The sequence below is a fragment of the Chiloscyllium punctatum genome, chromosome 21 (genome assembly GCF_047496795.1).
Source record: "Chiloscyllium punctatum isolate Juve2018m chromosome 21, sChiPun1.3, whole genome shotgun sequence".
Taxonomy (NCBI): Eukaryota; Metazoa; Chordata; class Chondrichthyes; order Orectolobiformes; family Hemiscylliidae; genus Chiloscyllium; species Chiloscyllium punctatum.
This window is the reverse complement of record NC_092759.1, coordinates 5,216,775-5,234,743: the sequence shown is the minus strand read 5'-3', so window position 1 is coordinate 5,234,743 and position 17,969 is coordinate 5,216,775. Positions and strand designations below refer to the sequence as shown.

The 17,969-nt window shown below is 47.0% G+C and overlaps 1 protein-coding gene across 1 annotated transcript in view; it reads right to left on the bottom strand.

Moving 5' to 3' along the window:
* The window catches only part of LOC140492433 (zonadhesin-like), a 146,036-nt gene that overhangs the window by 7,151 nt on the left and 120,916 nt on the right, over positions 1-17,969 (bottom strand). The window contains exons 43-46 of the mRNA XM_072591324.1: positions 16,472-16,645; positions 13,700-13,830; positions 10,306-10,505; positions 5,217-5,355 (exon numbers count right to left, since the gene is read on the bottom strand). Of these exons, the coding sequence (XP_072447425.1) occupies positions 5,217-5,355; positions 10,306-10,505; positions 13,700-13,830; positions 16,472-16,645 (644 nt within the window). The remainder of the gene's footprint in view (positions 1-5,216; positions 5,356-10,305; positions 10,506-13,699; positions 13,831-16,471; positions 16,646-17,969) is intronic.

The following is a 17,969-nucleotide window of genomic DNA, read 5'->3' as shown; positions in this document are numbered from 1 at the left end:
ACCTTGGACAGGTAGTGTCTAGAACTTAGAAGCATTCCCAATTCCTCCGCCTCCGCCGCATCTGCCACAGTTCCACCACAGAACACACCAGATGGCCTCCTTCTTTAAAGACCGCAATTTCCCTTCCCACTTAGTTGATGATGCCCTCCAGTGCATCTCATCCATGTCCCTCGAACCCCACCGCTCCAACCGCAACAAGGACAGAACCCCCTGGTCCTCATCTTCCACCCCATCAATCTCCATATACATCCCATCATTTCCACCACTTACAAACAGACCCCACCACCAGAGATATATTTCCCTCCCCACCCCATCCGTTTTCCGTAAAGACTGTTCCCTTCGTGACTACCTGGTCAGGTCCACGTCCTCTAGCAGCCCACCCTCTCCTCCCGGCACTTTCCCCTGCCACCGCAGGAACTGCAAAACCTCCGCCCACGCCTCCCCCCTCACCTCCATCCAATGCCCCAAAGGAGCCCTCCACATCCATCAAAGTTTCACCTGCACTTCCACACATGTCATTTACTGTGTCCGTTGCTCCTGATGCGGTCTCCTCTACATTGGGGAGACAGGACTCCTACGCACAGAACGCTTCAGGGAACATCTCCGAGACACCCGCACCAATCAACCCCACTGCCCCACGGCCAAACACTTTAACTTCCCCTCCCACTCTGCTGGGGACATGCAGGTCCTGCGCCTCCTTCACCGCCACTCCCTCACCACCCGATGCCTGGAGGAAGAGCGCCTCATCTTTTGCCTTGGGACTTCCAATTTTATGGCATCAATGTGGACTTCACCAGTTTCCTCATTTCCCCTCCCCCCACCTTACCCCAGTTCCAACCTTCCAGCTCAGCACCATCCTCATGACTTGTCCCATCTGTCCATCTTCCTTCCCACCTATCTGCTCCATCCTCCTCTTTGACCTATCACCTTTACCCCCACCTCCATCCACTTATTGCACTCTCAGCTACCTTCCCCCCAGCCCCAACCCCCTCCCATTCATCTCTCCACCTCAGAGGCTCCTGGCCTCCTTCCTGATGAAGAGCTTTTGCCTGAAACGTTGATTTTCCTGCTTCTCGGATGCTGCCTGACCATTTGTGCTTTTCCAGCACCACAATTTTGACTCAGAATACAGGGCAGGCCATTTTAGAGTTACATGAGATGAACTTCATCACTCTGAGAGTGGTGAACTTTTGGATGTTTCCATCCCAGAGGGCTGTGGAGACTCAATCATTAAGCATATTCAAGACAGAGGTCGATAGATTTCCACATCTTAAAAACACTGAGGGTCACTGAGGTAATGCAGGTATGTGGCGTTGAGGTAGGAGATCAGCCCCAGAGTCATACAGCATGGAATTATACTCTTCGGTCCAACCAGTCCAGACCAAACATAATCCCAAACTAAAATAGTCCCATAAGACAGGCTCAAATGACTTCTTCCTACTCAGATTTCTTATATTCTTACATTCTTATTTAAGGAAGACAGCTATACAAAAAAAAAACTGGGAGCGTTTAAGATCCAGAACACAGAATGTGGTGGTGAAGGATTAATAATGGCTTTCCTTTAGGGAACTGGTTAAACACAGCTGGGAAAGGACAGGGAGTAGCTGCATAATACATACAGAGAGCTGGCATACACATTATGGGCTGAATGGCCTCCTTCTGGGCTGTAGCCATTCTAACATTCTGTGTTTGAAGACCATGAGTAGAGATCATGTTTGCAAGCTGTTAATGGTTCTCATACCTACTGTCAAAACTACATTAACTTTCCACATTAAAATGGCATGAGGAGGATAACAACAACTACAAGTGAGATACAAAGGAGAAGACATAAAACAGATTGACTCGGATGGTACCTAAACTTAGAGGTTTATTACTAAAGATTGAACAGGCCAAGTCACTTTTTGCAAGAAAAGAGAGGGGTGACTTGACGAAGAGTTCTAAAACGATAAAGGGATTTCAAGAGGCTAGATGTAAAGAGGATGTTTACACTTTCGGAGGAGGCAGTGGGGAAAGTGAGATCAAAGCGAGGGGCCATCAAAACAAGCTTGTTGATGGTGAACCCAGTAGGGGATTCAGGAGAAATATCTTTACCCAGTGATTATTGGGAGTGCGGAATGGGCTACCACAGGAAATAACTGCAGTGAATCATAGAATCCCCACAGTGTGAAAGCAGGCCATTCAGCCTGTCGAGTCTACAGCAACCCTCTGAAGAGGTTCCCACCCTCTTACCCTATCCCTGTATCCTATTTCCCATGGTTAACCCACCTAGCCTGCACATATCTAGACACTACACATATCTAGACACTATGGGCAAGTAAGCGACCTAAGCTGCACATAGAGTCATAGAGATGTACAGCACAGAAACAGACCCTTCGGTCCAACTCGTCCATGCCGACCAGATATCCTAACCGAATCCAGTCCCAATTGCCAGCACTTGGCCCATATCCATCTAAACCCTTCCTATTCATATACCCATCCAGATGCCTTTTAAATGCTGTAATTGTACCAGCCTCCACCACTTTCTCTGGCAGTTCATTCTATACATGCACCACCCTCTATGTAAAAAAGTTGCCCCTTAGGTCCCTTTTAAATCTTTTCCCTCTCACCCAAAACCTATGTCCTCTAGTTCTGGACTCCCCAACCCCAGGGAAAAGACTTTGTCTATTTATCCTATCCATGTCCCTCATGATTTTATAAACCTCTATAAGGTCATCCCTCATCCTCCAATGCTCCAGGGAAAACAGCCCCAGCCTGTTCAGCCTCTCCCTTTGGCTCAAACCCTTCAATCCTGGCAACATCCTTGTAAATCTTTTCTGTACCCTTTCAAGTTTCACAACATTCTTCCTATAGGAGGGAGACCAAGACTGGCCTAACCAATGTCCTGTACAGCCGCACCATGACCTCCCAACTCCTGTACTCAATACTCTGACCAATAAAGGAAAGCATACCAAACGCCTTCTTCACTATCCTATCTACCTGCGACTCCACTTTCAAGCAGTTATGAACCTACACTCCAAGGTCTCTTTGTTCAGCATCATTCCCTAGAACCTTACCATTAAGTGTATAAATCCTGCCCTGATTTGTGCAGCACCTCACATTTATCTAAGTTAAACTCCATCTGCCACTTCTCAGCCCATTGGCCCATCTGATCAAGATCCCGTTGTAATCTGAGGTAACCTTCTTCACTGTCCACTACACCTCCAATTTTGGCATAATCTGAAAACTTACTAACTATACCACCTATGTCCACATCCAAATCCATGTGGGAGGAAACCGGATCACCTGGAGGAAACCCACACAGACAAAGGGAACATGTGCAAACTCTACACGGACAGTTGCCTGAAAGCGGAAGCGAACCTGGGTCCCTTGGGCTGTGAGGCAGCAATGTTAACCAAAGTCACCGTGCCACCCATGAAGGGTGCAGGTATGTTGAAGGCAAAGCGGATAAAAGCACAAGGGAGTAAGGAGTAGACGAATACGATGTGGGGGTGAGACAATATTGGGTGGGCAGAGTCTTGAGTGGGGCATCAGATCAGCACTGGCATCGACCAGTGGGACAAACTATCTGTTGCTGTGTTGCATACTCTCTGTACATAGCACAGCAGGGTCATGTCAAACATTCTTTCTTTTGATCTGAGGGTTAGCAGTGTGACCATCAGGCTAAATGAGTGTTTGACCTTCCAGAGCTGGGGCTCAGTGTTCTGACTGTGCTGTATGATGACTTAGAGTCACTCAGGAGCACAGAAATTGGGTACTGCTGAAAAAAGACATACTTTGTCACAGCTTTTCAACTTCAGGACAATTCACAAGAAGTACCAACTACAAAGAAGGGCAACATCTATGATGCATGAGACAAGATTATTGATTGGTTGGCGAGAGAGTATGTATATTAACAATTTTTGAGAAGATTTGTAGCTCAGATTGATGATAAGTATGTAAGTTAGCTCGCTGAATTGGAAGGTTTGTTTTCAGATGTTTCGTCACCATAACTAGGTGACATCATCAGTGAGAGTTGCCAGTGAAGCGCTGGTGGTATGTCCCATCTCTCTATTTATAGGGCTTGGTTTCTTCAGGTGGGTGATGTCATTTCCGGTTCTTTCTTTCAAGGGAAGGTAGATAGGATCTAAGTTGATGTGTTTACTAATGGAGTTCTGGTTAGAATGCCATGTCTCTAAGAATTCTCGTGCATGTCTTTGTTTCGCCTGGCCCAGGATGACATCATCCACCTTAAGAAACCAAAGCCTAGAAATAGGTGGGACATACCACGATCATTTCACTGGAGACTCTCACTGATTATGTTATCTAGTCATGGTGATGAAACGTCTGAAGACAAACCTTCCAGCTAACTTACATACTTAGAATATGTACATGTCAAGTTTCCCCCTTTAAATCTGTATTCTTGCAAAATGTTCTGATGAGTGCAAGATGATAAGCTTGAACTAAATGTGTCTTTTCTTCAGCGTCGTGAGAGGCATAGATAAGGTAGGAGAGAGACAAAAAGATGTGCAGATGCTGGAATCCAAGGAAGACAAGCAGGAGGCTGGGAGAACACAGCAAGCCAGGCAGCATCAGGAGGTGGAGAAGTCAACATTTCGGGTGTAACCTGAAAGAGGGTTACACCGAAATATCGGCTCCTCCACCTCCTGATGTTGCATGGCTTGATGGATGGCCAACAGCTTTTCCCCATCAAAGGGGAGTCTAAAACTAGGGGTTGTAGGCTTAAAGTGAGAGGGCAGAGATACATAAGGGTCCCGAGTGGCAATGTTTTCACACAGAGGTGGTGAGTGTCTGGAACGGGCTCCAGAGGTAGTGGTGGAGGTGAGTATAATTTCGTCATTTAAGAAACATTTGGACAGGTACATGGATGGGATAGGAATGGAGGGATATGAACCAATGCAGGAAAATGATTAATTGTGAAAACTGGGCAGCATTGTTATGTTGGGCTGAAGGTCCTGTTTCCACGCTGTGGACCTCTATGGCTTGTCTTTCTTAGGATGATGAAACACATGGGCTTCTAGCTGACACCCGCGGAGTGAATCCTAAACCATATGTGTCCAGCCTACTAAGGTGAGATACTTATCCATTTTGCAATTGATGTTGTAAGTTGGGAGACCATCTTACTAGTATCCCATCAGCCAAAAACACCCGTTGTTCCCCTGTCATTGATTCTCGGATGAAAGGCTGATCCTTCGAGATGAACAGCCATCCTTCCTTACCTAAGACACAGGCCCTGTTGCCGTTGATGACACTACATGTTCTGTTCTCTGGGCATCTCATGCTGAAGCACCCAACAGTTTGTGTCTTGTTACACGTGCAGTCTTCAGAGCAATCGTCTGTGATAAACCTTTCTCCAACCTGTAATTCAATTAAAACAGAAATGATTTGGATGCGGAGGCTTTCGGAGAGGGATTCAGATAAGGATTACCAGGAAGTTGCCTAGTTTGGAGGGTATTAGCAATGAGGAGAGATTGGACAAACTTTGTTTTCACTTGAACAACAGAGACTGAGGAGAGATTTGGTAGAAATTTACAACATTGTCGATAGAATGGATAGTTGGCGTCTTTTTCCCAGGGTAGAAACATCAATTACTAGGGGACATAGGTTTAAAGTAAAAAGGGGAAAGTTTAAAGCAGATGTGAAAGGTAGGTGCTTGGAATGCACTGCCAGAGGAGGTGGTAGATGCAGATACAACAGCAACATTATTGGTCAGAGTATTGAGTACATGAGTTGGGAGGTCATGTTGCGTACAGGACATTGGTTAGGCCACTGTTGGAATATTGCGTGCAATTCTGGTCTCCCTCCTATCGGAAGGATGTTGTGAAACCTTAAAGGGTTCAGGAAAGGTTTACAAGGATGTTGCCAGGGTTGGAGGGTTTGAGCTACAGGGAGAGGATGAACAGGCTGGGGCTGTTTTCCCTGGAACGTCGGAGGCTGAGGGGTGACCTCATAGAAGTTTATAAAATCATGAGGGGCATGGATAGGATAAATAGACAGGTCTTTACCCTGGAGTGGGGGAGTCCAGAATTAGAGGGGCATAGGTTTAGGGGGAAGATATGAAAGAGACTTAAGGGGCAACGTTTCACGCAAAAGATGGTACGTGTATGCAAGGAGCTGCCAGAGGAAGTGGTGGAGACTAGTATGATTGCAACATTTAAAAGGCATCTGGATGGGTGTATGAATAGGAAGGGTTTGGAGGGATATGGGCCGGGTGCTGGCAGGTGGGACTAGATTGGGTTGGTATATCTGGTCGGCATGGACGGGTTGGACCGAAGGGTCTGTTTCCGCGCTGTACATATCTATGACTGTGTGACTCTATGAGGTATCTTGCTAAATACATGAATAGGCAGGGAATAGAGTGATATGGACCACTTCGAGGCAAAAGGCTTTTAGTTTAGAAAGGCGTCATTTGTCAGCATGGGCTTGGTGGACCGAAGGGCCTGGTCCTGTGCTTGTACTATTCTCTAATTGAGAAAAGCCAGCGGAGGAGCCATGCAGGTTGGAGCTAACTTTGACCTCATCACCCACTGGACGACAGATGGACAATAAGGAACTGTTGGGCTGTGGCGCTGAGATCGAATGGTTATTGTCTTCCTTGAATTGGCCTGGGTTTGCATTTGTGGTGACACAGTTGGGTTGACTGCGTCTGGGATGGATGTAGGGATATTTGTCTAGTCGATCATCCTTGGCAGCTTTCCAGTGATCTCTGCCAGGATGGTCTCGATGGACGGACTCTGACTCAGCCTACATGGCTCCTTGTGATCACTGGGCTATCAGCAATTACCAAGACAAAATAAAAATACTGTGGATGGTGGAGATCTGAAACAATTGTTCGGATGGGGGGAAAGGGTAGGAGTAAATGGTGTCGAGTGCATTTCCAAACGTTCGTTACGCACATGGAACTTGGCACGTGCGCTTTCTCTCTAGCTTTCAGTCGAGGGCAGACAGCTGAGGGGAGAAAAGGGCTGCATTGCTTAAGTAGTGAGTCCCAGTCACCGAGCATCAGGCAGTGAGTTGTTGTCCAGGTCCACTGTTACTGCATTGGTGTCGTCACGATGTCTCTTGGCTGCCTTTTAGATTTTGGCATTGGGGAGAGTCAGGGAGAGTCGGGGGTGAGATACTCGCAGGATTCCCAACCTCTGAGGGCGGCACATTGGCTCAGTGGTTAGCGCTGCTGCCTCACGGCGCCAGGGATCTGGGTTCAATTCCAGTGTTGGGGCGACTATCTGTGTGGAGTTTGCACATTCTCCCTGCGTTGGTGGGTTTCCTCAGGGTGCTCCGGTTTCCTCCCACAGTCCGGAGATGTGCAGGTTAGTGTGGATTGGTCACGCTAAGTTGGCTATAGCATTCAGGGATGTGTAGGTTAGGTGCACTCATCATGGGAAATGTAGAGTAGGAGGGGAATGGGTCTGCGCGGGTTTCTCTTTGGAGGGTCGGTGTGGACTTGTTGGGCCAAATAGCCTGTTTCCACACTGTAGGGATTCTACGCTCTTGTAGCCACTGGACTCAGTGGGGAGAAAGTAGTTAATGTTTCAAGTTTGGTAGCTCTTAATCAGAACTGACAGCAGTTAGGAAAAAGTAGCATTTATGCTGAAGATGAGATGAGTTGGGAATGGGGGTTGGGGGAGTGGTGAGGGATAGGTGGACATAGAGCCCAAACATAAAGGGATACTTGGGGTAGACAGACGACAGTAGGCCAGGACAGAAGAGAAGCTGAATAAATGTTAGTAAATGTGGAGAGTAAGAGAGAAGAGATAGACTGCTGAAAGCAATCATTGTAATAACAGGACTAAGTTTAAGGTGAGAGGGGAAAGGTTTAAAAGGGACCTAAAGGGCAACTTTTTTCATGCAGAGGGTGGTAATGAGATGCCAGAGGAAGTGGTGGAGGCTGGTACAAATACATTTAAAAGGCATCTGGATGGGTACATGACTAGGAAGGGTTTAAAGAGATATGGATCAAATACTGGGAAATGGGATTAGGTTAATTTAGTACATTCGGTCGGGATGGATAAGTTGGACCAAAGGATGTGTTTCTGTGCTGTACAGCTCAATGGCTCTATGACTAAGAAAGATGAGAATGGGTTGGCTGAAAACATTCCTGAAGAAGGGCTCGTGCCCGAAATGTCGATTCTCCTGCTCCTTGGATGCTGCCTGACCGGCTGTGCTTTTCCAGCAACACATTTTCAGCTCTTGCTGGAAACAATCCTTGTCACGACAGAACCAGGGTGTGGAGATTGGTAAAAAGAGGGATGAAATCATGCTCTAAAGTTATTGAACTCGCTGTGGAGTCCTGGATGCTGAAGGGTCCCCAGGTGGAAAATGAGATGGTGTTCTTCAAGCTGATAATAATTAGGATCAAGGCCCTTTGACTCAATTAGTCCACACCAACCCACCCAGACTTATTTCCCCTAGCCGATGCACCTAACTCTACAGGCAATTTAGCATAACCAATTTACCTAGCCTGCACATCTTTGGACTGTGGGAGGAAACCAGAGCAAACCCACACAGACACAGGGAGAACGTGCAAACTCCACACAGACAGTCGCCTGAGGCAGGAATCGAACCTGCGTCCCTGGCGCTGTGAGGCAGCAATGCTAACCACTGAGCCACCATGTCACCTCCGCTTGCACTGAGGATTGCTGCAGCACTGAAGCAGACCTGCTGATGTGGGAAGGCGGTAACTATATTCTCGTTGTCATGCAAAGCGTATTCTGCAAAGTGGTCTGTGTTTCTCCAGTGTGGAGGAGCCCGCATTGTGAGCAGCGAGAATGACAGACGAGATTGAATAAAGTGCAGGTAAAGTGCTGCTTCACCTTGGGAGGTGTGTCTGGGGCCTTGGACAGTGAGGAGTGAGTTGGCAAACAGACAGGCGTTACAGCTCCTGCGATTGTGTGAGAAGGTGCAGTGGATGGGGGAGGGGGGGCTTGGCGAGGTGTTGGGAATGGAGGAGGAGTGGACCAGGGTATCCAGGAGGGAACAATCCCTGTGGAATGCTGACAAAGGTGAGGAGGGGAATATGCGTTTGGTGGTGGCATCTCACAGAATTTGACTGAAATGGCGGCTTATACTTCTTTGGGTCCGGAGGCTGGCAGGGTGGTAAGTGAGGACTGTGGGAAGGAAGAGAAGGGACATGGGCAGATGTACAGGAGATGGATTGGACATGACTAAGGACCCTGTCAACCATATAGGAAAATGGTGGACATTTCTGAGGCCCTCTCTGTGGAAGATAACATCATCAGAACAGATGGGTGGCACGGTGGTTAGCACTGTTTCCTCACAGCGCCAGAGACCTGGGTTCAATTCCCGCCTCAGGCGACTGACTGTGTAGAGTTTGCACATTCTCCCTGTGTCTGTGTGGGTTTCCTCTGGGTGCTCCGGTTTCCTCCCACAGTCCAAAAAATGTGCAGGTTAGGTGAATTGGCCATGCTAAATTGCCCGTAGTGTTAGGTGAAGGGATAAATGTAGGGCAATGGGTTGGGTGGGTTGCACTTCGACGGGTCGGTGTGGACTTGTTGGGCCAAAGGGCCTGTTTCCACACTGTAAGTAATCTAATCTAAAAAAAGTGATGCGACAGAGAGAGAAACTGAGAGAATAGAATGAAGTCCTTACAGGAAGCAGGGTGTGAGGATGATAGTCCAGGTAACTGGGGAGACAGTGAGTTTGTTATGAATATTGGTGGCCAGTCTATCCCCTGAAATGGAAATAGAGATGTTGAGGAAGGGTAGGCAGGAGTCAGAGATGGACCAGGTGAAGGTGAGAGAGGGGTGGAAATTGGAAATTGATAAGTTTTTCCAATTCGGGACGAGAGAGGGGAGCAATTATATCATCGAAGTATCAGAAGAAAGAATTGTGAGTGAGGGCCCAAATAGGACTGGAACAAGGGACGTGCCATGTACCCCCCCAGGAATCACCACTGCTGCTGCTTAGAGATACATCTTAAAGTCCACCCCCTTAGCAGTGCAGAACACGACCATTGTTGAAAAAAAGAGAGACATGTTTCTGAAGAATTTTGTCTTGCTTCACCAGGAATGCAAAAAAATTTCAAACAGTCAATTTATACTTCAAGGTAGAAGTGCGCTGTTTGGTTGGAAGGTCAAATCTGATTGGCTGAGATGTTGCCATGCAGAAAGTAGTAGGATACTTTTCTTCTGCAGTACACATTATTGTGGTCCTTTGAACATAGGCATTCTTGCCAAGTGTCCTGACGAGGGAAAGCTGAAAGTTTTCAGTGGTGTGACACTCTTCCCAGTGATGTCTGTTTGCCAATTGCTGCACAGCGGGATCACATAAATGTTGTTTACGACCTACCTCGTAATACTTGTTGCGATAGGTGCAGCCGCACTGGCTGTAAGGCACACAGTCAAAACTGCTGTAGACATAGCCCCGGTCACACTCACAGCCTTCCATGCATGGAGCGTCGCATTCTGAAGAGGCAGCCAGGTTGGCGCAGGTGGGAGGACAGGCAGCCATGCATGACTTGTACGTACTGTGTGGAGGGCAGGCCATAGCTGCAAAACAGAAATCCACAGTTGGACGTGAGGATTGTGATGCTTCCAGCCAGATTCGGTTACTGTCCACCCCAGGGTAGTGAGACCTTTACCTCCTGTCTTGTTGGCAACCCCAAATGAAGGCCAGGCATCACACAATGCCAGGTTTTGGTCCAACAGGTTTACTTGAAGTCATAAGTTCATCAGATTTAAGAGCAGAATTAGGCCGTTCGGCCCATCAAGTCCACTCCGCCATTCGATCATGCTCCTCACTCCCATCTTCCTGCCCTCTCCCCATAACCCTTCAACCCATTACCAATTACAACCCTGTCTAACTCCTCCTTAAATTTTCTCACTGTCCCAGTATCCACTGCACTTTGGGGTAGCGCATTCCTCAGACTCACAACCCTTTGGGAGACGTAGTTTCTCCTCATCTCTGTTTTAAGTTTGCTGCCCCTTATCCTAAGCCTATGATCTCTCGTCCCAGACTGCCCCACAAGAGGAAGCATCCGCTCCACGTCTACTTTCCCCACACCTTTTATCATTCTTGAACACCTCAATTTGATCTCCCCTTGTTCTTCTAAATTCCATACAGTATAGGCCTAAACTATTCATCCTCTCTCCATACGACAAGCCCCTCATCTCTGGGATCAATCCAGTGAACCTCCTCTGAACTGCTGCTAATGCCACTACATTTTTCCTCAAATAAAGGGACCAAAACTGTGCACAATACTGCAGGTGTGGTCTCCCCAATACTTTGTAAGGTAATACTTCCTTACCTTTACATTCCCTTCCTTAAGCTATAAAAGCCAACCTTCTATTTTCTCTCTTTATTACCTGCTGTACCTGCGTGCCGGTTTTCTGTGATTCATGAACAAAGACACCCAGATCCCTCTGCACCTGAACATCCCGAAGTCTCTCCCTATTTAGGTAACAGGTCGCCTTCCTATTTTCCGACCAAAATGCATGAGACCAAAATGCTCAGACGGTGTTAGTAAAGTGGCAAGAGCTGAATAGTAAGTGAAAGGCAGAGTCAAAGTCAGAGAGATGTACAGCACGGAAACAGACCCTTCGGTCCAACCTGTCCAGATATCCCAACCCAATCTACTCCCACCTGCCAGCACCCGGCCCATTTCCCTCCAAACCCTTCCTATTCATATACCCATCCAGATGCCTCTTAAATGTTGCAATTGTACCAGCCTATAATCTGATTAATTGAGACAGAGGTACCATTTGACACTTCTGATCACCTGCAGAGAGTCCACTCACACCATTTGTATGATCTTTTGATCTCTCCGACTGTAATTTCTGTACCTGTGTGCTTCTCTTCACCTGATGACGGAGCAGTGCCCCGAAATCTTGTGATTTCAAGTAAACCTGTTGGACTATAACCTGGTGTCGTGTGACTTCTGACCTTGTCCACCCCAGTCCAACACTGGCACCTCCAAATCATGACAATCAAGTGAAGCACTATTGTCAAAGTTATCCTGATTGCAGCAAACTTACAAACACTGGCTCAATTTGATAAACTGGCATCTGGAACTCTCTGCCTCAAAAGGCGGCAAGAGGTTAAGTCACTTAAGAACTATGGACGGGTGGCATGGTGGCTCAGTGGTTAGCACTGCTGCTTCACAGTGCCCAGGGGTCTGGGTTCTGTCTGAGCGGGATTTGCATGTTCTCCCTGTGGATTTCCGCCAGGAGCGCCCAGCGGGAACCCACGCAGTCATGGTGCAAACTCCACGGAGACAGTTGCCCCAGGCTGGAATCGAACCCGGTTCCCCGGCACTGTGAGGCAGCTGTGCTAACCACCGCGCTGCCAATTTTGTACACCTTCCCTAAATCATCTCTTAGCGTCCTCGCTTCCAGTCGACTGTGTGACCCAAAAAATGCTGTATTCCCGGTGGCTCAGTGGTTAGCACTGCTGCCTCACAGCACCAGGGTCCCAGGTTCGATTCCAGCCTCGGGCGGCTGTCTGTGTGGAGTTTGCATGTTCTCCCCGCGTTTGCTCTGGTTTCCTCCCACAGTCCAAAGATGTGCAGGTCAGGTGAATTGGCCATGCTAAATTGCTCCAGGGATGTGCAGGCTAGGTGGGTTAGGCATGGAGATGGGGTGGGACTGGTGGGATGCTGATCGTGGGTCCGTGTGGACTCGATGGACTGAATGGCCACACATAAGAGATTTTACGAAAAGGACGTGAGTGAAGCAGATGAGATTTTTCATGTCAATCAATGATAGTTGCCATGGTCATTATTAAGAGTGTAGCTTTGAGTTCCAGATTTATTAACTGAACTTAAAATCCACTGGTGGATTTGAACACATGTCCTCAGAGTACAGGTGCACAGTCCTTTATCTGAAATCCCAAAATCTGAAAAGCTCAGCTATCCGAAGTTTTTCTCGTGAAGTTTTTTTTCTGCGTAACAAGGTTGCCTGGCGTGCAAACAGTTAACCCATCTGCACACCCACTTAACCCACGTCACTCAGAGGTAGGCTGGGGGCATGGCCCAGCACTGGTAGACATCAATTCTGTCTCAGGGCTTGTAGTACTCACAGGTATCTCTGCTGTTTGGTAAATCTCAACACTAAACTGTCACTTATTCGGAAATCTAAAAAATTCCGGAAACCAGCTGGTCCCGAGGGTTGCTGATAAAGGATTGTGTACTGTATTTGACTGGGCTGCTGGGTTATAAGTCCAGCGATGTTATCCCATACACCATCATCTCCACTAACCCTGTGACTCCCTCCTGTATTTGTTTTTTTAAAATTCATTCACGGAATGAGGACATGGCTGGCCAAGTCAACATTTATTGCCCATCTCTAATTGCTCAGAGGGCAGTTAAGAGTAAACCACGTTGCTGTGGGTCTGGAGTCACATGTAGGCCAGACTGGGTAAGGATGGCAGCTTCCTTCCCTAATGGGGCATTAATGAACCAGATGGGTTTTCCCCCTAACAAACAGTAATGGACTTACAGTCATCAATAAACTCTTACTTCCAGACTTTACTGCTCTGATGGGATTTGAACCTTGGTTCCCAGAACATTACCTGAGGTCTCTGGATTAACAGTCTAGCGATAATACCACTAGGCCACTGCCTCCCTGAATTATAGAGACTATAAAGGATTCAGAGACGACTTGCAATAGCCATTCTGGTCTGGGGCAAGGAATTAACAGTGCCCTCCTACCAAGACTTCTTCCCTGAGTTTCACCCCCACACTCACCACAGCTGGTTTCTCGCCTCCAGTTCGACAGGGTGGTCCCATTTGTCTGGCAGACCTGAACATATGTCTCGTAGCTGGCACACAGCATCTCGGAATTGTTGTAGAACTGGCACAGGTCAAATAGACAGTTCCTGTTGGAGCAGAAGACAGCCTTCAGCACCTCCATCTTAACCTAGAGGCAGGAACCTGCAGTAGCTGATAGTAAATGTTACACTTGTCCAGGTAAGCCTGTAGCTATAGACCAGACAGTTCAACTTCAGTGGCAGGCACGTTTCAGAGAACAATTATTTGAAACAAGATTCATAGCCACTTGGACAAAAACTGTTTAATGAATAAACCCAAGAAAAGCATGGTTTTTTTTTTAAGGGCAAACCACATTTAATTAACATGCTGGATCCTGTTGACAAGCTAACAAATAAAAACAGAAAAGGTCATTGAGGGCAATGTTGTAGATGTAAGGATTTTCAGAAGACATTTGTTAAAGCCCAATTAGTGGATTTGTGAGCTCATGCAATAAAAGTGACAGTAGCAACCTGGATGTAAATCATAGAATAGAATCCTTACAGGCCATTCGGCCCATCAAGTTCACACCAATCCTCTGAAGGACATCCCACCCATACCCTTGCATTTCCAAAGGCTAACTCACCTCACCTATACACCATCAGCAGTTTCCCACAGCCAATCCACCTAACCGGCACATCTTTGGACTCAGGGAGGAAACCCGCACAGACATGAAAACTCCACACAATAACCCAAGGCCGGGATCAAATCCGGGTCCCTGGTGCTGTGAGGCAGCAGTGCTAACCACTGAATCACTGTGGCTGAGTGACAGGAAGCAGAGAGTAATTGTTAAGGGATGGTGTTTTTAGGCTGGGAGAAGATTTGTAGTAGATTCCCCAGAGGACGCAATCGTTTTACCTGATTATATTAACAACCTTGGTTGCACCGTACTCATCCTCAGGATTTACAGGTGATACTAAAATCTGAAGTGCTGTAACTGTGGGGAGGATGGTTTAGATCGATGGTAAATGGGAAGACAAGTGGCGGGTGAAAGTTAATGAAAAGAAGTGTGACATGATTGTAAAATGAATATACAGAGACAATATAAGATAGAGGTTACAATTCTAAAGAGGGTGCAGGAATAGAGGGACCTGGGCATATATATGGTAAAGTCATCAAAGGTGACAGGACAGATTAAGGGAGCGGTGAGTAAACTTTACAGATCCCAGGCTATATTAATAGCGATGGAGAGCACAAGAGCAAGGAGGTTATGTTAAACTTGGAAAGAACATGGGGTTGCCCTCTACCCTAGAGTGTTTCAACCAGTTCTGGTTGCCACACTTTTGAGGAAAGACATTGAAGAGAGTGCAGGAAAAGCTCAGCAGTGTGGTTCCAAGGATGAGGAGCTTCAATTTACATAGATAAATTGGAGAACTGGGGTTATGTTCTATAGAGGAGAGAAGGTTGACAGAAGGTTTGACTACAGTGTTCAAAGTCACGAAAGCTCTGGGCAGAGTAGAAAGGGAGAGACAGTTCCCATTGGTGGAAGGATTGAGAATGGAAGGACACAGGTTGAAGAGAATTAGCCAATGGCGACATGAGAAACTTTTTTCATGCAAATGCTTAGGGTTTGGAATGGACTGTCTGAAAGGGTGGTGGAGGCGGGTTCAATCGAGGCTTTCAAGAGGAGCTTGATTATTGTCTGAAAAGGAAGAATGTATAGGGAGAAGGCGGAGGAATGGCATTGGGTGATGGGCTGAATGGCTGACTGCTATAATAATTCTATGATCAACATTTCTACCTGAATGCAAAGCCGATGTGTTTCATATTGCCATGGGGAAGAGGGCACTGGAAGCCAATTTTGAGATCAGGTTACAGGCTTCCCTACAAATGAATGTATGTCACAGACAGCCATTCTAGGTGGTCAGCAGAGGGGAGAGGCTGTTTGGCCTTACAATGTACAGCCAAATGAAGGAGGGAAGGGAATGGTATCTGAGAAGATGCATTCTGGAACCTTCTAAGGGATCCTAAGGGGAGAGTTACCCTGGCATGTGAAATATTATCAGGGCAGGCTTATTGCTGGCTTTGGTTTAGGAAACTCTGAAAACCACAGGAGGGGACTAGTGGCAGTCACTCCAACTTATCACTAACAAAATTAAGATTTGTGAAGCATTCCGTTTTTTAGGGGTTCTTGTGGCGCAGTAGAAACACTACCCCCTGCCACCATTAATTCAGTGGTACCTCCAAGAGCAGGTCCCTAGATGGTGATCTAGTCAATATTTGTCTTGGCCAATTTATTGAACCTTTGTTGAATTGGCTCCAATGCAGATTAATTCTTCCTTAAGCATGGAGACCAACAAAATTAATCACATCTATGCACGCAGCCCAGTCTGTCACTGCTTATGGCCTTTAACAGCCCATTTGCCCCCCCCACCAGAGAATAAAATAGGAAATGACATCGCCATAGGAAATGATGTCACCACAGGGAACTGACATCACCAAACTCAAAAATGTAAATAGAATGCAGGCTACACCACCAGTGCTTCATTCGGAGGCTCACTGAAGATGTGTCCTAGTATGGTGATGAAACATCTGAAAACAAACCTTCCAGCTCAGCAAGCAAACCCACATCCCAGAGCCGGTATCAGTGTCACTGGCAGTGATAGCAAGGAAGGGAAATCGTTCCACATGTCTGAAAAATCTAAAATCCCACCTCCCTCTCACCGCACGGATAAGACCCCATCGGAGCTAATGAGGTTGGATTTTGCTTACTGGTAATATTGTTCCGGGTCAACATTGTAATGGCAGTCTCGGAATGGCCCCTGAGGGTCTGCAATTGCCCAGCAGTAAGCCGTACTGTTCATCACAGCCAGTTGGTCAGGGCTACATGCTGCTGTAAAACCTGTCTCTGGCTCGGGGCCACTGTCCTCGCCGACGATTTCACGCCTGTAACACACAGAAATTGCAACTGAAAGAAAGATCCCGCAATGAAGGACAGACTACCTTCATCCTTGCAGCTTACACCCTCCAGCAGGCTGGAAGAGACCCTGATATCTCACAGTCGTACACGCACAGAAGCTGGATGTCTGGTCCAATGTGCCTCTTGCTGGTTCTTTAAGAACCTCACCAATGGCACCTCCCTCCCTGCTTTCCCCTTAACAGCACACTCAAGTTGGATGAGAGCTTTGACAATTTTGTATCAATTGTTATAATCGAGAGTTAAAATGATCGGGCTTCAGTTGACAAAAAACTGTCTCACAAGTGTGTTTGTTTGTAGAAAAGCAGCCCATTACCACGCTTCTCAGAGGCTGTTAGGGATAGGCAGTTAATGCTGGAACAGCCAGCGACACCCACATTCTTGAAGTGAATTAAAAAAAGCAAAGTTGCTAGGAGTAACTGTAGGCAAAGGATCAATCAAACGGTTTACTCAAATAACTTGAAGGCACCTATCATAACCTCAGGAATCCCAGACTCTGTAGATTAGAGTAGATTCCCTACAGTGTGGAAACAGATCCTTCGGCCCAACCAGTCCACACCGACCCTCCGAAGAGTAACCTACCCAGACCCATTTCCCTCTGATGAATGCACCTAGCACTATGGGTAATTTAGCACAGTCAATTCACCTGACCCGCACATCTTTGGACTGTGGGAGGAAACCGGAACAAATCCACACAGACACGGGGAAAATGTGCAAACTCCACACAGACAGTTGCCCGAGGCTGGAATTGAACCCGGGTCACTGGTGCTGTGAGGCAGCAGTGCTAACCACTGAGCCACCGCGCCACCCCAAGATTAGATTCCCTACAGTGTGGAAACAGGCCATTTGGCCAAAAAGTCCACACCGACCCTATTGCTAGTAAAAGACACATGTTGTTGAAATTTCTTGGTCAGGATAATTTGCAAGAATACCAACATAAAGGGGGGGACAACACGTTCATACTGCATGCAAAGACAGTGAGGATTAGTTGGCAACTGGACTTTGATTTTTTTCCTTTTTTTAAAAATTATTTTTCTTTTTGTTTCTCTTTCTAGTTTATGTTTTTACTCCCACACTACTGCCTAACTGTGGTAGCAACTGGACTTTGATGAGTTGAGGCACTGCCAGGGAGAATGAACCCAATTAGACGATGACTGACAGTTAACTGCCGAGCTTTGTTTATGTTTAAATCAGGTGGGGTTGACTCTGATTGATCCAGCCAAGGCTTTACCACATAATTGTGGCCAGATTATCTCTTCTGGCAACGCTGATCACAAGATAAGTACTGGTCCC